We start from the raw sequence: 20,530 nt of genomic DNA on the forward strand, positions 1-20,530 counted from the left end.
TCCTTATGCTTTTACTATTTATTGTAGTCTTTCTGTGATAGCGGACTGCACATTAATCACAGCATGTTCATCATGTATTTGTATGGTGACGTGTTCATGTTGTCTGGTTTGCTATCTGTTCTATTTGCTTTCCTTTGTACTGTGCTTATGCTGGTGTTTCAACACCGAGATCACTGTTACCTGCACTTCAAAGCCCTTGTTCTGTGTGTATGTAAAATTAGGAGTTTTTTCCTTGCATATCTGCCTGTTGGTACTGACATTTTGCCTGATACTTTACGGTCTAGTCTCCCATTACAGTATGAACTATCTGCAGCTTCTCATAACGGATTGTCATTTTTCTTCCTCTGACTGAATTGTTATCATCAGCAAACTTTGCCATCTTCTTCTGCTCATTTTTGCAGATTGTGTAGGAATATGTTGAGCAATAGAGGTCAAAACGCTTACTTCTAGCACAGTTCTCAGGTGGCTTCACCCGAATAGTACTCATCATTCATCCCTATCTCTTTTCTTACTTATCTTGACTTGCTATTTATCTGCTCCTGGATCTTTTCTCCTGCTCTGGTAATTCAGTTTTTTAAACACTACTGGAAAACTTTTCTCAAATACCTGTTGAAAAGCCAGGCACCGTACGTCATTGGCATCTTTCTTGTCCACGTGTTTTTTATGCCTTTAGAAGATAAGTGATCTGTGAAGCACAAATTAAACTCCTACCCAATATACCATATTTATTCAATTCCACTAAGTCTAGGCTTTTTATAATTTTATAGTTTCTTAAAATAGTTCCTACCAATTTGTAAGGCACAGACATGACATTTACTAGTCCACAGCTCCCCTTAACTCAGACCTTTTTTTTAATTGACATCACACTTCTCCGGTACCAAGCTGTTTTAAGCAGGAGGTTATAAGTTATTTGAGCATTTAACTTTCTCACACTTGAGTTTCTTCAGAACACTTGGGTGTGAATATCATCTGTGCCTGCTGATTTGCGGGTGTGTGTTTTGTTGATTTGTTCTTTACCTTTTTGGCTGTCATTTCTGCATGAGTCAAATCTTTCAGTATGTCCCTTATAAAGAACTGTTCTGGTGTAGCAGTCTTTTTGAGCACCTTCATGGTGAACTTGGATGCAGAAAGTTTCATTTGTTCTTTGTGGCTTCATTTCTTCTGAGCATTCTCGTTATTTTTTGAATGGCTTTTGTACTGCTTGACAAGTTTTTATTTGGAGGGGGTCAGCTCGTTTGTCCTTCACTCACATTCAATTTTTCTCTGCATTATTCTGCTTTACACAAAAGCGTAAAGTGTGGAGTTTGTTGCTATTTTCCCCATTTGGAAGGATCTGTGACCATTGGAGAACTGTATCTTGCTTCCAATAGGCAAGCACATATCTTACAAACTGAGAAGGGAACACAAATAGCTTTTTTAATGTTTTTTATAATCACAGCTGTATGGCATCACGCTTTCCTTCTGACTGAGTTGTCTTTATGAATATCCAGGAAGGGTTCTCTTATGTTTGGTATGTTGCCTTCGGCCCCCTTTGATAAGCAATCTGGCAAAGCAGAGAGGATGGCATGATGAAATCACTACTTTCACCTGCTAGCAAACTTTGGTTTTGGGGATGCTTGTTGTCAGACTTGTTACAGGTGGATCTGTGGTATAACCTTTCATCTCTGCCTCTGAAGTACAAGTAAGGGATTCAATAATTTCTTAAGGATCACTCAGGTTATATTATTATTTCTGTGATCTCCTCTCTTCTTGAATCGATGTTTGTCATCTTGCCTTGCAAGCCTCACTCCTGAGCATGGTGTTGCCCATGTTTTTCTGTTCTCTACTACTTCCTATATTGTTTCTGCTTTTCCCCCTCATTTCATCTCATTCTTCATCTGCCGTTTATACTTAGAAGAGCTTCTTAGTTCCATCTGGCCTTCAAATCTGCTAAATAATTTAGTAAAAAATAGTCTGCATCAGTATAGTTCAGTATGCACTTGCATAACCTATATAGGAGGAAATAGGAAGAGTCTTAAGTAAATGATATCTCTTTAAGAAGTTAACCTTTACCTGGAGTGGAAAAATAAGGCTGTGGCACTTCAGTGAACAGGAAAAACAGAGCAGGCTGTCACACAGTGACTGGAAATTTCTCATGAGTTATTACTGTATTTCAAGACTATATGAAACTGATTTTTTCCGTGATGTCCTTGGAATATCATTCTCATGATCCACGGACGAGGAAGTGGGGTGGCTGTGCTGTGACAGAAAGATTCCAGTGCTCCTGTCTCCACAGATGCTCAGTATCCCGAGCACTGACTCGGCCCTGAGGGAAGTTCAGAAAGCAGAAGCACAGTCGCTGTGATCTAAGACCACAAGCCTTCATCTGACTGAAGCAAGTCTATTTATGTACATCGTGGAGAAGGTGAAGGGAAGTGTTCATCTTTTGAACTGTCGTGCAGAAGGCATTGATAAAACTATTGTAGAGTTTCTTTTTGCTGTGTCTACTTTGGGACACTTTGAGCCGCTCTGTCTGTTGGGTATTTCTGTGCACTGTGCTTGTGTAAATTCACATACATCTGTATCAGAAACCTGCAAGAGAATGAAACTCAAACTCTTGATTTCCATATGATTAAAAACAGTCTGCGTGTTTAGATACTGAAATCAGCTGATCATCTCCAGTAGCTTTAATTTCCTTCTCTAATTGTCCGGAAAGGTCCAAGCCTTTGGGAACGTGGATATTCTTGGAACCAAAGTTGTTTTTTTGCAAAGTGGAGCCCTGCTTATGCTGTTTCTCTACATAAAACATTAATTGCCAGTCTACATAATGATCTGCAGTCCTGGCTCCACAGCAGTTCCCTCAAATTCCCTTCCTTTACATATTTGCCTTCAGTCAGGTTGTTATATTTATGGCTGCCTTGTTATTTGAACAGATTGTCAACATTTGTTTTCCTTTATGTTGTTAGGCAGCAAAGTTGTCGTATTTCTATTAGTGGAGCTACACTGAGTTCTTGACTTTATTTATAAAATCAATATCATAATCTTTTGGAACAGAGATACAAGTGGAATGTAGGACAATTATTTTTTTTATCTCTTTTCGCTTCATAAGGAGTAAAGCCACCTGTTATTTCTGTAATCAGCAAACCATTGAAAAATATGTCTAAATGTAACTATTTCCTGCACCTTTCTACGCGATTTGAATTAAAAATGACAATAACTCCAACAAGAAGTTCTGAAGGAGAAAGGTTTTGCTAGTAAAACACAGAAAACAGCGTTCTGGAGTGAAGTTTAATGTTTAAATTTCACATACATACTTAGTTTCACTAGTTCTACTACATCCATTTCCTGTTATGTTTTCAGTTGCATGTTTTGTTTTCAATTTTGCAGACGATTTTCTGTCATGTATTTTTGCAGCCCACACTGAAGGCAGCAATATTTCTTAGAAACCCGTGTTCTGACAGATTTTGTTGCTTGGCCCACTGTGGACCTGCAACTGTATTGGTTCTTGATTACTGTCCTATCCATCAAACTAAATGCAGTTGGTGTTTTTGTGTAGATTGGCAGGTAAAAATGGTCATAGACATTTACTCAAGTCTTTGCAGGAAAATTAGTGCAAAAGGAAGTAGGCTGGGAGCAAAAGCAGAAAGATAGGAACACAAGAAGAGGAAGAGAGATTATTTGATGATTTTTCTTGGCACCCAGGAAAAAATTGCTAGCGGCATAATGGCATTGTGCACTGAATCTTTGTGAGTTTAGCCAATTACAGTAGCAGTAATTTAAGAGCTATTGTTTTGCTGTTGTATAAACACTTGAGTTGTTTGCTTGGCATTGCCAATTTTGGAGACTCATAAAGTGAAGAACTGTAGGCATTGTTTCACACAAAAGCAACATCTTTGCTATAGATAAAGCTTCCAAGTAAGGAAATTATAAACCACAACCTGAAGAACGCAACTTCGAGAAGCTTGGTTCAGAAACATGAAGACAGGCCTTGTATCGTTACGTACATTTGAAGTGATAAAGAAGTCCTGGAAGGTATCTTTATTGTTCTACAGTTGTGCTTGGAAAAGTGATGATTTTCATATTCAAATGACAATTTAGGATTTCGGTTGTTTTCTGGATGTCTGGTGCATGCCATGGGCCTGGCTTTTGCTAGTTTTTGCTAGTTACTGAGCCTTTGCCACATGCAAAGTGTCCGTTTTGTGGGCCTGCCTGTTAGAGTGTGGTTCAAACTACATAACCAGAAAGTATTGTGCTGGGAAGTATTTTCCACTGAAATCGTTTTAGCATCTTGGATCTGAGGATCAGCTCATTTGTTCTAACAGCAGTTTTCTTCTAATAACTGTCATAATGTGTCCAGCACGGAATTAATCATCTATTACTCTATTGTCAGAAGAAGGCGAGGAGACTGAGTTATGCTGATCTGTTCTGAGTGCTTGTGTGTCTTTACCCCTGTGAGGATTGCTGTGTAAATGCCCGTGAATAAAGAGACAACATAACATGGTTCGCCCAATTAAAATGTGTTTTTAATGCATCGTATGCAGTAAAAATAGCAAAGATGCCTCACATCTGAGTTTAAAAGGAAAAAAATCTATGCTGTTATGAGGCCTATTAGAAGATTGGTCTTGCAGAAGAATTTCAGCGCTGTTTTTCAGTCATTGTTTAATGAAAGCCAGAGAGAGGCAGGAGAAGTGTAACCACTCATGTAAAGTTAAGGATGTAATGAGCACTCGTATGAAATATGACCTAAATTCCACTAGTGAAATTAGAGTAGCAATTTATTAATTTAAGTTCCTTTTGTTAATTAGTACTGATGGTGTTGAATTGGATAGCTGCTGACAAATGGAATTTAGAAAGAGAGCATTTAAAAAAGAGAAAAAAAGTATGAGCAGCTTTGGCTGTTATCTGTTATAAACAGGACACCAAATTGTACCATTCGGAGAGCTGTGGTAAATATATTCTACACGGGAGATTAATTATTAGAGGCTCCATGAAACAAACCAGCTGGCTGTGCCTGTGTAGTCACGGGAGGACAAATCCTGTTGTCTGGCACCCAGAAAGGATTGTTGTAGGTGTTCAGTATTTTCAAAACAAGTTTTCATTGTGTCAGAACAAGTTGCAACAGGAATATAAGAACACAAAGGCACGCTACATATGTATTTGTACTCCATGCAAACACTTTGTACTTCAAAAAGTGAATAATCAGGTGACGTTGATAAAGCCTGAAGAAATTCTTTTATAATTCTAATACGGCTGTGCTGTTGAAATAATTTATATAATAAGATTTTATTGCAAAGTGTCAGCATAATAATACTAGTCTGGGAGGAATAGGTCAAAGACATCATTGAGCCTCAGGCTGTCCCTTACTCTGACCTACGCCCATCTTAGTTCCTGTTTTCACCTAATTCAGTTGGAAGAGGGTACAGCGATGCTGTTCTAACTAATTTATGGAGATCACTTCTCTTTGGAAGGGATTTATTTTCTGTCAGGTTTCTGTGGCTTTGAAGAAACTTGTAGATGTCTTGCAGCAGTTCCTCTACAGTGCAGGAGGAAAGAAATATGAGATGCAAAATTATGCAAATCATAAAGCTGCATCTCCTCTAAAAGAAATGGGCAGTAGCTGAGGTAATTGCCTGGGAGTCTAAGCTATCTAAGTATCTAATACAGCTGAAAGGGGTGTAATTTGTCCTCTCCTCAGTCCCAGGACAAGTAATTGCTTTTGTAGAATATCCTAACATAAACTCACTGTTAATCTTCCCAGCTAAAGGAGACCACAGAGCAGCGCTGAGGAGAATGGTGTCCTTGCCACAGATCCAATTCCAGAATACCCAAAAGGGTTGTGTACAGCTCTTCCAAGGTCCACATGACTACAAAGTACATGCCCCTAATTAGACATATTAGCTTGAAAAGTTTACTCTTAAAACCAATAATGGAAACCCACCCCCCGCTCCCAGTGCAACAACTTGAGGCAGCCTTCTGCTGAGAGGTAATGCAATACATACACATGGTATGGTGAGAGAAAGTAATAGCAGGCCACGTATCTTTGTGAAAAGATTTTCAATCAATTTCAAGTGAAGAATGTACAAGGGCAGAATACACTGTGCTGATGGTAGTCAGCACTGCTGTACAGCTAAGTCTAATTGATATGGACAGTTGAGATTGCTTCCTTCCCTCAGACCTTCTTTTCCTCAAATCATTTCTTAATGGAAAAGACACTTGAAACTCTCACATCCTGAGCTGAAACATGTAAGATGCATGAGTGCAAGTACTGCTAGCATGGATGAATTTGAGACCACGTTGCTGGAAAACTTAGCACAGTTTAAAAAGGAGGAGTTTAAGAGGCGTCTATTTTGTGAATGACTTAGGAAGATGATTCATCACCCCATGATGAACATCCTTGTCCCAGACACAAAAAGCAGAAATCTCAGTGGTATGGCATTTTGTATGCTTTTTTTTTTTTTTCTTCACAGTTTGAATCTGTGTTCTACTCAGAATTTCCCACTTGGAGGTATTAAAAGAAACACCCAGGTGACTCTATTGCCATTATTACGTAACAGTCAGTAATAACAGCACTGTTGAATAGTTGGCTGTAACACCAGTAAGACAAAGACAATAGCAGAAGGAAACAAGTGCATTCCAGTGGCAGAATGCTTTCACTATAAAACTATGTGAGGTGTTTGGTGGGAGATCACAGCTGCATAGCTTCAAATCTTTGAGGAAGATTGTAGCACAGGACTCTGAAGACAAAGTGCTCAGTGAAGGCTTTCTTCCAACAAATCTTTTAAAATTCACTATTAAATTAATCTGAAAAAAACAATGCTGTTAGAATGAAATTTCACAAAAGCGTTGTAAATTCTGAGTCAAGTATGTCTTAAGCACTGCAAGCCCATGCTCGTAGATTTAGACATGTGTCAATCTACATGGGCTTCTGGAGACCTTGTTTGTGTTTTATATCACTAGAAAACATGTAAACAACAAGTGAGCCAATTCTACCTTCTTTTAGATACTTACCATTTACAATAGCCAGACTTTCTTTTTACTGGATAATAAGGTGAAGGAAAGGTAAGTGCTTTACTCTCAACAGATGTCCTTGAGCACAGCACCTGAAATTCAATGTACTGTATCAAGTGTATATAGTTGTTAAGTACAGCAGAATTTGTTGTCTTGTGGAGTGCTGAAGAAAAATTTCCATAGAAAGCCCGTAACTTACTACCTTGAACTTGGCAAATGTCCATTTGGGGGAACAAAAACAAATAGACAAAAAACAATGGATTCTTACACCGAGACGCTCAACAAAGAGTTAGACGTGTGCCTGTATGAGTATGAAGATTGGCACACACTCTAGGCTTAAAAGAAAGCAACTCTTTAAACACTGCTTAAGCTAAGATCTAAACCATTATGAGAGCGATGCAGAGCCATTGTACTCAACACTCACATATAGAATATCTGTGTACTTGGTGCAAACCAGTTTCTGCATACTTGAAGGAACGTTTTATGCAGTTGTTCTTAGCTTGGGGTAAGGTCGCTGTGACACAGACCCACTGAGAACATGGTGGAGCGAAGGAAGAGAGAGAAGGAACTCAGTGTTCCCCATAAAGGAGAAAAAGCATTGATGAAAAGCTGATTCCTGCCAAATGGGACAGCGTAGAAAAACCACAGGACAAGGAGCAAAGCTTGTTTTCTCCATCTTCAGTGTCATTCAGTAGGTACCCAAATTACTGAATTGTATTTAATTGCTGTTGTCTACAGGTGATGAAGTTAGCAAGTAGATGTAAAAATAGCAATTTTGAAAACCTTCAGAGACATTTGAAAGTATCTCACAGCATCATGTCTGATACAAAAAAAAAAAGAGAGATTGGTGTGTGGATTCCTGTGATGTGGCACAGAAGAAAGTCATTGAGGGTGTAAATTTATGTGAATATGTTTGTGTGAATAAGATACGAGGCATGAATCTTTTCCTAAGTTCATGTTTGCACTGAGTTTCTCTGTGCCTGTATGCACAAGATAAAAGTTGTGTTTTTTATCATCTGGAAGCTTAAATGTTAAGGGAAGGAATAGTAGTCCATGTGAAAGAGGCCCTTGCCATCCAGTCTGTTATTGTCCTTTAGGAAAAAGTCTTGTATTTTTAAAAAGTAATTTCATGTGATCTATTGTAAAATAATATGTCCCCATCGGGATTCTGTCCCCATGGAAATGTGTGCACACTTTGACCTCAGCAACAGTTGGTTAGTAAATGAAACTTGGCCATTGTCAGCCAGTAAGAGGTGTTTGTTCTCTTCCTACTTACCAGTAGTTTCTGTAGTTCACAAAAAATGTCATCAAATAAAAATATTTTAGTATTAGGTTTTATCCCAAACTTAAGATGAAAAGAAACAGCCCTTAAAAAAATGTTGCTTCAAAAATACAAAGAAAATGCAGCTAAAATGTCAGTATAATGTACCTGCTAGCAGTGGCACAATGCCTGCTGGAAGCAGAAATATCAGTGACTTATCCCATATTCTTGCCATGGACTGGGTCCTTTGAAGAGATTACTTCTGCTAAGATGTTTATATTTCTGACTCCCTACACACAAGGCCTTGTCTGTGTAACTAGATGCATCATCTGTGATGTGCTGTACCACAGATAAGCAGGTTAATATCAAACTGACGGAATGTTTAGGCTTTTAGTTCCACAACCAGGACGTCTCTTCTCAGCTCAACCCAAACCAGAGCACCTCATTCTTTTCCTTCTAATTCTGATGAAATGTCAGCATTTCCACCAAAAGGCACTCTGCCGGGCAAAACTGTCGTTTTCCATTGAAAAAGCCCCACAATTTGAAAATGTCCTGCGAACCCTCATAGCAAGCAATGTCCCTGCTGCCTGTTCCACTCCCTCAAGCATACTCAAAATAAGCCTTCTTAATTTTATATGCTAACATTTGCTATTCCCTCCCTATATGTAACCATTATGGACATCGAAGCAGTTTAACCTACCTTCTCCTACTTCCCTTTCTTTTCTCTTCAGCTGATTAAAAACATGGCAGCTAATGTAATTCTATCAATTATGTTGTACTTTTGAACCTCTTTGCATGGTCTTCTTTTTCCTTTGTGTCTGTGATGAACCAGGGTTACCCAAAGCTTTTTTACAAAACCTGTGATGTGTCTGTAACATGGAGAAGGGCAGTGGAGGAATGTGTCCTGGCTAAACATTCGCTGTTACACTTATTTCAGTCTGGGAGAGATCACAAAAAATAAGGACAAACTCGACCGTGTGCTTTAAAGTACAGAAAGAAAAAAATAGACATTTACAAATTATGAAGTACTGAAGTAATTTTTGCAGTATATATAACATCTCTGAGAAGCTCATATGAACTGCCAGTGAAATAACATTCTCCTTGACGTAGTACGTTTGATGGGAATATAAGGAGGTGTTTGATTTAGTATTGCACCAAAGGGCACAGGCTTTACCGCAGGAAGCAGCAGACAGAAAGGATAGTGGTGTAGATAATGATGGTGTGGGAGGCTGTATGTGATATTCATGTTTGGAATGTATCTAGGAGAAAGGTGATTGGAATATAACATGGTAAATGTGGTGTTAACGCAAAGCACTGAAATGCTAGAAAGGATATGTTTCAGAAAAGAAATAAAAGGTAGGAAAAATACTGCTTCTTTCCATTTAATGATTAAGAATTTTTACAGTTTAGGAAAATGTAAGAGGGAAATTTTAAGTAACGTTTACCAAGTCAGTGAGAAGAGCTCGTGCTTGGAAAAAGAGGCTGCAAAGAAGCTATCAAAGGGGAAGGAAGAAGCTACTTAAAATAAGCAAGCGGAGGAGATGTAGTTAAGTGTTAGGACAGATAGTGCAAGGAGAAATAAAAGGATGATAGAGCCTATGGTTAAAACGTGCAAGCGATGCTACTTGAGCTGGCAACATGATGAAGTGTTGATCAGACCGTACAGAGGCTATGTATTTTGTGTATTGTCAAATGTATTTTGTAAAAACACAGACAGAGAATTTGCCTTCAACTCCTAAAATCGAATTATTAATGTACCTCTTTAGCTGGTTTATGTATGCATGTGCCAGTACAAACAGCCAATTTTGTGGGCATAATTTATGAGGGCCACTTTCTGAACTTTGATTCAATAAATCAAAGCATGTTCTATAAATACCCAGAACAATCTGTGTATGCTATAAAATGTGTGTACTGGTTGCCTCTCATTTCTTTTCCATTCCTGGCCTCGACTCCTCAGGCCAGAAATGCTCCTACTTCATATTGCTCTCTTAACCTTTGCACGGCGTCTCCTGTGTGTTTACAGCTTTTGTACAAAAGCTGACTGTAGCTATTTTTTTTTTATAATTAATTTACCAGGTACAGCATTGCAAAGAGAGGGAAGTGCTCTCTTTTGTGATCTTGCTACATTTTCAGATGTGAGGAGGCATTATTGATGTTCAGTGATTGCCAAACCTTCGACACAAATCATAAAATACAGATCATGATTGACAGTGAAGACATTCAGCATATGTTTACCTCACGAGGTATATAAGCAGCAAATCTAGTAACATAATGAATGTGCCTGCAGCCGTTCTCAGGTTAGATTGTTCATTTTTGGTGATAAAAACGGGAGCAGGTTCTTCTTGCATAGAAAGTTACAAAGATCAGTGACACAAACAAAACAAAGCGGTGAAGTAGAGAAAGTTCAGTGAGGAAAGTAGCAGGCAAAAAGCAAAGAAAGCATGATGAAGCAGTTTCTAATGTAACTCGCAAAGTAAAGGGTATCTTGGGAGCTCACATGATATGTTCAGTACACAGCTGAGTATTTTGGTGGGAATAAACTCAAAGGTACAATTCAAACTCAGTTTGGATACTTTGGGTCAGCTCATTTTACAGATATACGAGTCACTCTGCTCTTTGTAAAGAAGGTATGCTGAGATCCAAAATACACAGTGCGCATCTTAATTTGCAGAATAATGTTTGATGAATGGAATTACAGTTCATCCAGAGTGTTAGTGTTTATTCTCTGTATCTTATATCAATAACGACTCTGCATTGCGTCAAGGGTTCTGTAGAGAGACAAAGAGCTTATCTTCTCCATACATTCCCGTGATTTTGCAGCTCGTTGCTTTGGCTGACTTTGGACCTTTGTTGCCATATGTGAAGTTTTCTTTAACGCAGAAAATAACATTGATACCCAAGAAATATGGTGAATGTCAACTGTATCAAAAATCTGTGGTATGAAATGCTGCAGGCCGTGGTATAACGACACTTTTGACTCTCCGAAATGTTTCTCACTTCTACAACCATTCAGAGGTATATTTTGCAGTGCATAAAAGGGTTTATTTCTGGAACTTTGCTCTGGACAAAGTGTGGACACTGGATCAGGCCATTCTGGCAGTTACGAGTCTCTGATGTTGACCACATTAAGAGGTGTGGCAACTTGTTAGTGCTAAGGCCACTGGAAAAAGAAGTACTGCTGGATCTCGAAAGATGAAGTATGTGTGTCTGCAGCATACTAAAATATTGCAAGAAAAACAGTACCCATTTATGAGATAACAATGGGCTGAGCACAATAACTTTATGCTTGTCTTTGTTAAAAGCTTGGCTGCATACATATACCACATACTCCTTCCTAATCTTGAACTTTCTTTTTTTTTTTTTCACCAGGGCATATTTCAAAACATTTGTCCCTCAGTTCCAGGAGGCTGCATTTGCTAATGGAAAGCTTTAGGTAACCTTGGGCATTGAGATGATACTGGACAGATTCTTCCGTCTACGCATGTCAGCACTCAAGTATTCCTGGAAATGGGCTGGACTGGCTTGATACTTTCTAGCCTCCTCCATAGTTTTGATAGCTTCGTGTTTTGCCTGATTTATGAAACAATGACCTCAGCTAGCACGCTCAAAAATTTTACATTCATTGACTCCTTTGCCTCTGCCTCCGCCGTTCCTTTGTGTATCTACTGGATTAAATTTATAAGTATGTGTTTCGATGTGGTAACGTTTTCTTGTGCCAACAATGTCCTGTATGTTACGCCTTGTTTGCTTACCTTCAGATGGTGTTGGATTTTTTTTTCTACCGGAATATTGTGAAATTTGTCCATTTAGTTAACATTTCCAGCTTATCCTAAGAAAATATAGTACTGCCGTACATACCAGAAATGCCTAATGGACTGTACAGTGCCATATTCTGCCTTGGCTGTTTGCATCTCACTGTGGTAATTATTCTCACAGGTATGGATATGAGTTGCACAGTTCAATTCTCAGTGCCTTTCAAGTGGGTCTGATGTTAGTATGGCAGGGTCTTGGAAGGTTTTTTTATGTTTCAGTTGAAAGCTCATCTTATATTAAATGCTGTGCTTTTATGCTTTGTTTTTAATTCCAGTTGCACACTTTCAGTGTTTTTCTAATGAACTCCCTTTGCTTTTATGAAAAAATTCTAGTGCTCCAGTACAAATGCTCAAAGAGCTCATTCTATCAATCTGTATAACAAAATAATGCTCTTCCGAAGACCTGTAATTTTTCCAAGTAAGATAAATACTGCTAAGAAGCAAACTTTCAACAGATGAATGAAATACGTCTTGGAAAGTAACTGATGAAGTAATGTGGGGTTATACGTATTTAGCTTAATGCCTAATGTCAGTGTTTTCTCAGAAATAATTTTAAGTGTATATAACTGGAAGCATTACCTCCCTAACTCTGAAATGCCAAATACAAAATTCCACCTATTCATCCTTTCTTTCGTGCTTGTGTCAGGCGCACCAGTGAGGACTAGCAGTCACCGTGCCACTTCCCAAATTAATCTGCAAATAGACATGGGGGCTTTCCAGTAAGGAATGAAATTAGCAGTCTGTGTTGCTTGTAAATGGCGCATGGAAAAATGTGCCCTACTTCTGCTAAATATAAGGAACCAAATGAATGACATGTGGATGATACAGTGGCACTGAAGAACATTCAATTTCAAATTGGTCACCTTATCACCACTCACGTAATGGAATCGGATTAATTGATTGGCAGTTTTCCTCCTACCCTTTCTACAACTTGTTGTTTTACATTAAAATGAGCGTGTTCCAGTGGAATGTCCACCTAGGGGGGGTAGATGGGTTCTGAGCAGTGAAGTTAATAATTAAAAATTATGCAAATAAGTCGCCTCTAGAAACTACAGGTATTTTTAGCTATTTTATAGGCAAAACTGTAGTTTAATACTGAAGTTCTTGGCTGGAAGTTAAGCTGTGAACAAAATCAGAGCAAAGGGGGATGTGTTCTGTCCTGCGAGCCATCTCCATGTGACTTGCTGCATTATCTGAGGGCTGTAAACAGCTCCAAAGGTCTGAGCGGAGTTCTCCCTGTGGAGGCATTGCATTAGGCTTTTGCATGCAAACCAAGACCTAGAGCAGATGTGGATGGCAGTGGTTTTATGTGTCAAGCAAAACAGTGACTGAACAGCCTTAAATGACTGAAAATAGACTTTGTTTGATATTGGGACAATCTCAGATCTGTATTTCGTCAGGTAAAAATCAAAGTCTCACACCTACTCGGGAATAAGCTAACTCTTATGAATGGGAAGGGAGGAGGGTGGCTAGTGAAAAGCATTTGTTCTCACAACATTCAAAATCCCATCAATCCCAAAAACCATCTCTGGTACATTAAAGGAAAAAAAAAAAAGAAGCACCCTTTAGTTGAATCTGTAGATCCCAGGTTCCTGACATTTCATAGCGCTGTATTTGATTCTGCGTCACGCTGAGCAGCCCATAAACACAGCGTTTGCTCGATACATCGAATTGCCTGAGGGGCTCAGGTACTTTTAAAATCTTTTCAGAGCTTACCCTGATGCTTTCAAAGGCCAGCAATTGCAACGTGTTTCAGAAGTTCTGCTCTTCAGAAGTGACCGCACATTTTCAACCAAAAATGCTGCCTTCATCCCAGCCTCAGCATTCTGGACAGAGGACTGCTTTCTTACTGAGGTCTACATGTTCTACAAACCGTGTAAAGGAGGACTTTGAAGATGGAAAAAGCCTCAATCAACAATTCTTTATGTTACTCCATAACGCCGTACCAACTTTTCACTAACATGCATGGAAATGAGCCAGTGCTTTCAGTTTAATTTTACCTCATCCTACAACTGGTAGTGTTTGGCAAAAAAAAGGTTAAGTAGAAGAGTTGAGAGACTGAAGTGTTTCTGTGTGAGATAAAGCCTGCACATCTGTCAGTTTTCAGGTTAGAATAAAGGCATTTTCTTTGCACTTGATGAACTTGTTCTTTATTTCGAAGTCATCCTGCGCACTTCGATGCGCGTGGTGGTTTATGGAGCTCTTCTGGTGGTCTCAGAGAACTGTTCTGTGGGGATTAGAATTACAGGTGGGGCATCAGCAGGAAAGACATGGAAATGGGTGAGCTCTTCTGTCTGGAAGGAAGATTATGTGTAAGTACTAAATCAGAAACGAGAGCTGAATTGAATAACTATATCAGATAAGAAATATATTGCAGCAATTTAAGTTAGCCACAGGAGGTGCAATCTAATAGGTCAGAGTTAACTATGTTACCTCCTGTTTTATGATAATATCTATTATGGACAGCTGAGAAAGCATTAGACTTCCAGCTCTTGCTTTTCTGTTTGGTGAAAAACGCAGTTAAAAGGTGCTAGTTCATGTGATTTATGACAGCAACATACAGGAGAAAAATAGCAGCGTTACAAACATGTTGAAGAGCCTCAGTTCTACTCTGTCATGATTTTAACTGAGAGAATGTAATAAGCCTGTATGTACTGTTCCCAATCAATGCATGATCCTCTGAAATTCCTTGAAATTCAGACTTAAAAGTCGAGACTTTGTTCATCTGCATGCGTAGCATCCATTGTGCTAGAAGTAATACCCAACCTTACAGAAGCAAAGTTAGATTATTTTGTGAACTTGCTGAAAAGACTGGACAAGCAGCTGGAAGAATAAATAAAAGTTAACTGTATTTTGTGTAGTTCAGCCTTTATTGATCTTTCTGCTATGCTGGCTATTGCTATGTTCATCACTGTGCTTGATTTGCAGAATCAGAAACATTTTCAGCATCATTGGTGTCCTTAAACATCCTTCTATTCATACATGGAGGTAGACTTTACTCCATTTTTGAGAGAAAAAATCATTGCTAGAATTAGCAGAAATCTCCTATGCGTTGTTAGAGCCTTACTAGGCATGTTTTTCTGCCCATTTTCTTGCTCGCATCCTGTGTGGCACACAGGGCAACCACCATCTTTGGTGAATCAGGCAGGAGAGAGAAGTCTGCCCTGAAGAGCAATACCTGAAGTCCCCCCTGGTGATGTCACACGGAGACTTGTGAGGCAAGTCAGGAGAATAGCTGTGGTTGGTCCCTTCCCAGCAGTGCCCCTGCTCCAAGGTTGCGATCCAGCACCAAGTGTGAGATGCATGGAGATGAACGGGCAGCACTGCATCAAGTCCTCTACCTAATTTCTCGCCTTTCCAGCTCAGGGAGAAAGGCGTGCTGCAGGAGGGCAGCAAGCTTTGGACGCAGCTTCTGACCACGACTGCTAATTACAGGCTGCTGTCCTTTCCTTATGAAGCAAATGAAATCTGTGACAACACAGACGGCCGGTGAACTCTCTTCCTTTAAATTACTTACCTCTTTGCAACTGCTGTATTGTAATGCTCATTAAACCTAAAGGTAACGTCTGACATGTTCCTGAAAATCCCTTACATCATCTCCTTTGCAGTTTTCATCTCCAGGTGCCTGTGATGTGCTGGGGCACTCCTGTTTGATCCTCACCATTGCTGCTATTTCTAGCAAGTCGGAGGCCAATGTTTAGACACAGCAAGCTGCTGTAGGCTGGTGTCATGTGGACCCACCTTAAAAGTGGAATGATATGCTGAAAAAGCCATCAGTCTTACTGTACAGAGTGTTTTTATTTATTACACTATTCTCCACAGCAGAATAACTGAGACAAAATAACTCCTTTGTTTTCCAGAACAGAGTGGGCAATCACGCTAACAGCTTTGTATACATTTTTATGCACCACATTTCAGTTGAATTCACTTGTTAGCACCAGCGGGGGGAAAGTGTATTCCGTAGGAAACCTGCACCTAAATAAACCATTGATCGGGTTCTATCTTTTCCTGTTTGTACTTTGGAACAATAGATTCTGTCCCTTTGGGTAAAACCAGTAAAAGTCCGAACAATGCACATCAACAGGAGAGGTTTTTTATGATTTTTTTCCACTGACTTCTGTTGATTCAGAGAGTAATTTCAAACTTTGCGCCAGAGGAAAGCAAACAGAATGGGGATCAGCCCTGTGCCAGTCGTTGTAATTAGGTGTGAGATAAAAGGCGAGCAGCCTCATCTATGGTACAACTCCTTGAGTTCATAGAATCACAGGATGGCCTGGGTTGAAAAGGACCACAGTGATCATCCAGTTTCAACCCCCTGCTATGTGCAGGGTCACCAACCACCAGACCGGGCTGCCCAGAGCCACATCCAGCCTGGCCTTGAATGCCTCCAGGGATGGGGCATCCACAACCTCCTTGGGCAACCTGTTCCAGTGTGTCACCACCCTCTGTGAAAAACTTCCTCCTAATATCTAACCTAAAATTCCCCTGTCTCAGTTTAAAACCATTCCTCCTTGTCCCATCATTATCTACCCTTGTAAAAAGCCATTCAGGAGTTCTTGCAGAATAATATTTTGAAGCTGTTGGCTTGAAAATTGCATGGCACGTCAGTGATTTAGGGGCTGCTATTCCTATTCTGTTTCACGGCTTGTGTTTAAAAGCGCAATCCTTGGTTCCAAGGCACTGCACAAACACCATTCTGTTAAAGTGATGGTTACCAAGCAAAGGGCGGGGGGGACTGGGATCAGCCGCTGCAAATAGGCCTTAAATCATCGAGAAATCAACAGAGGAAGCGGGGTTTGGCGGCTGCCCTGCCGCTTGCTGAGTCTACAATATGGGTCTTCAAATGTGTCCCTAGTGCAAATTAGAAAAAATAAAAACGGGAGGCTTTTCTTGCGGTAATAAAGAATAAATGCAGTATTAAACAACAGGAAGTAAAACGAGCGCTTAATTGTGGGCATGAAAAGCAAGCTACACACCAGCGGCCTGGCGTTGATTGTTCACGCAGTTCCCTGCATCTCTCTCATCGCCACAGAGGGTGAAGGATTAAAGCTTCGTGCTACAGCTGCCTGTGGTGAAAATTGCTCCCTGGGTTGCAGTGTGTTTTCATCGAACACGATGCTTTTTCTGTCCCCCGTGATGGCAACTCCATACCAGTGCAAAGCAAATTTTGGGCTATCGGGTGTTCCTACCACCTTTCCAAGCCCTGGGTTTGGGTGGAGCGAGCGCTTTGTGAGCTGTCAGCCAGACAGCAATCAGGGCGCATTTTGTTGCCTCAGTGTTTATTCAAAATGATTCAAGCTGATTATAATTTTACATCACATTTCCTTTATCCCGCTGTCCCTTACAGCAAAAGATTTTTGTAGTCCTTGTTAAGAAATCGGAGCCGTCGAGGTTCTTTGTGTCTTCCAAATGGAGCTGAGCGCTGGTGTCGTGGCGGCAGCTCCAGGTTGGAGCCGTCTGTTTACTCTCTGAACTGCACAGTCAGCAGCAGCGCATCGCATACCCCACCCAGCAAGCCCTCCTCCAGCATGTTCTGACAGGATGGAAGCCGGCAGTGGCACAAGCCCCGACCTTTCATTGCTGCTCCCTGGACTGCCATCCAAACTCTCGCTGCCTGTTCTGTGGCTGAACACTGTGCGCTCTCCCGTGAGGCCCCCAGCTGCCTATGGTGGGTGCTGCCTGCAGCAGACCCCACACTCAGCTGCCTGCTCTGCTGGGGCTGGAGCTGTTCCTGCAACCGGCTGAGAACTGTGCCAGAGGAGAATCTTGCCCTGAAGCTGGAGCAGGGTATTTACTCTGGTGCCTTGATAGGTAAAGGCAGCTGTGAATTCTAGCTGCAGCTCACAAAGCAGCCCTGCCAGCTAGCGATGGTTCCTTGTGTGTTTTGGCCAGCCGGGCCTACACTGTGCTCCGCTGCCTTGGTTCTCATTGATAAGACCCTCACTCTGTTTTTTCTCCAGGCTGACCACTCCATGGTTCTCAGCCTTTCCTCAGAAGGGAGATGCTCCCGGCTCCTCTTCGTCTTTGTGGCCCTAACCCTATTATGAGAAGGGGAATGGTGGAATCTTAAAACAGCTTAGATTGGATTGAATATCATCTAGTTCCGACTCCCCCTTCATGGGAGCCATCAGCTCAGGCTGCTCAGGGCTCCACCCAACATGGTCTTGAGTGCCTCCAGGGATGGGCCATCCACAACCTCTCTAAACAGCCTGTGCCAGCACCTCACCGGCTTCCAAGTAAAAGCTTTCTTCCTAACATCTAACCATAATCTCCCCTCTTTTTGTTTAAAATATTTAAAACAAAATGTTACGAATCTGTGTGACAGAAACACCTCCTTTTTTCAGTCCCATGGTTTGCCTCAACAGTTGTTTCATCATCTCTTCCCGCTGAAAATAATCCCGTAGAATGCTGCACTTCCTAGACTTGCTGCACTGCCCTCTCCATCCCAAGTGCCCAGCACTAGGTCCTGGTGCCGCCGCTTCCCCAGGGCTGCGGACGTGAGCTCTGGCAGCCACCAGTGCAGCCAGAAACAGGGTGACATTCTGTGCTCTCAGCAAAAAGAGGTGAGTTTGGGTGAATGGGTTCACGCTGCGAGAGCTGGACTCCTCTCCAGAGCACCAGAAGCACTTGTAGCCAAGAAGAAATAACAGCTCCTGTCTAATGGGGTCAGAGAGCTTAATTTCCGCACCATGGTGGCTGTGTAATTATACACTGGGCCGTAGCATGTCTACTTCTAATAGTGCCCCGGACTCCTGCGAGTGACTCAGCTTCTGCTGGAGGCTGGTTATGGGCACGCTGCGTGAAAGGCCCGCAGCCGGGTCCTGCCGCCTCACTGCCTGTGGATGGGCATTCAGCGCTGAGGCGGACTGCTCTCTGCAGAGCTGGGCGCACTGCTCGCGGGGAGGAGGCTGTTCAGAGCAAGACCACATGTGGGTGCCTGGTTCTAAGGCTTGATATGGTCCTGGCAGAAGGGTCCGCGTATTGGCTATCCCATGCAGAGTGTTAGTTATTCTCCCACTCTAGAGGTATGGTTGGAGAAGCAGCTCCTATACTGGAAGGCAGCACAGAAGAAATTCTGAGAGTGCTCTGGAGGCTAACAGCATCACCCCAAGCGTTTCTTCTACAGACCTGATCTCTGCTAACGACTATTGCTTTTAGAGCATTTACAGGAACTCAATAACAGAGGTATCATCGTGCTAGGCGCACAGGCTGTGAGGAACTGCAAGGAGCTGCTGACATGGATTTGCAAGGATTTTCATGGCTTCTTCCTTCAGGCTCTGTCAAGTTATGTTTATAGGGAAGTCTTGTCAAAAATCCTTCCAAAATTAGCACCGTCACAGGCAAAAAGCTCCAGGATACGCAGCCTGAAGGAAGAGAGCATTCCCACCACGGCGTTAGGGAACCTCCTCAGGGCTTTCTGAGACAGCAGTAGGCAAAGCCGTTGCAGTCCTGATCTAGTGCTGGAGATGATCCCGCTTCCATCAAAAGGCTGGACTGCATGACCTGCAGACATACCTGTCAGGCAATGTTTTATGTGATTTTATTAATTTTTTTAAAACCTGAGATACGGATCTAAGCACAAGCTGATATTATCTACTTTTAAAGCTGGTTTGAAGACGATGGCAAATGGAAAAGGAAACAAAACAAAGAGAACAAAATAGTGAGATTTTAGAAGTTCACTGTTTGTAATCATTTCCAGATCTCAGAAGTGCAAAGACATAAATTCACCACTTATTCAGTCACTTGTCTGCAGTGTTAATTGGGACCACTACAAAAATATGGCTGCTGTCAGTACAATACGGTGCCTGAGCTGGTTCTGAGCGAAGTAGCTTGAGCACTTAACTGCTACAGTCATATTGCATCATCCCTTCATTTCTAACTTTATGAGACATACCTTAGTGCTGCCTTGAAACAAAGCCATGTCTGGATTTCAAAGTAAGCTGGAGCCTCCACTCTGTGTACAAACAAGCTGCTTCTGCAGCAAGGGTCTCAGGGTGAAAACCCATCCAATGAGCACTGAATTCCCATGGTTGGGGTGCTTTAGACTGCTTAAAGAGCAGGAAAGGGTTTAAAGTGAGTACAGCAAACTGCTTGGTGGCTCCAACCCAGGCCCTCAGAATCAGTAACCCCCACACATGCTCACCTGAGGGGCCTGGTTGCAGGGAAGCTGACGTCTCACATCTCACATCTTGCTATAGAAAAATAAGGATTGTTTTGAGGTTTCTCTTTGCTCCTGGTCCTGCCACTCAAGATTAAATCTTGCAGACAAAACAAGCTGTTTGGGAGGCAGACCAAGAATGCCTTTACAGTGAAGAAAAATATAAACACTCAGCCAACTATGATTAACTATTGAATGCAAAACACTCCCTGGCTTTTGTTTATTTGTAGACTGCAGAGAAATCTCCCAAACGCTGCCATGCTTTCAGTATGAAAACACTCCAGCCTTCACAACCCACTGCTGCTGGGCGAA

At 41.3% G+C, this 20,530-nt stretch overlaps 1 protein-coding gene across 1 annotated transcript in view; it reads left to right on the plus strand.

The window, feature by feature from the left end:
* BABAM2 (BRISC and BRCA1 A complex member 2) overlaps positions 1-14,198 on the plus strand; it is a 157,736-nt gene extending 143,538 nt beyond the window's left edge. The window contains exon 12 of the mRNA XM_052702229.1: positions 11,618-14,198. Within this exon, the coding sequence (XP_052558189.1) occupies positions 11,618-11,681 (64 nt within the window). The 3' untranslated portion in view covers positions 11,682-14,198. The remainder of the gene's footprint in view (positions 1-11,617) is intronic.
* The last annotated feature ends 6,332 nt before the right edge of the window (positions 14,199-20,530 follow it).

Source organism: Tympanuchus pallidicinctus, unplaced genomic scaffold (genome assembly GCF_026119805.1).
Source record: "Tympanuchus pallidicinctus isolate F22 unplaced genomic scaffold, pur_lepc_1.0 scaffold1, whole genome shotgun sequence".
NCBI lineage: Eukaryota > Metazoa > Chordata > Aves > Galliformes > Phasianidae > Tympanuchus > Tympanuchus pallidicinctus.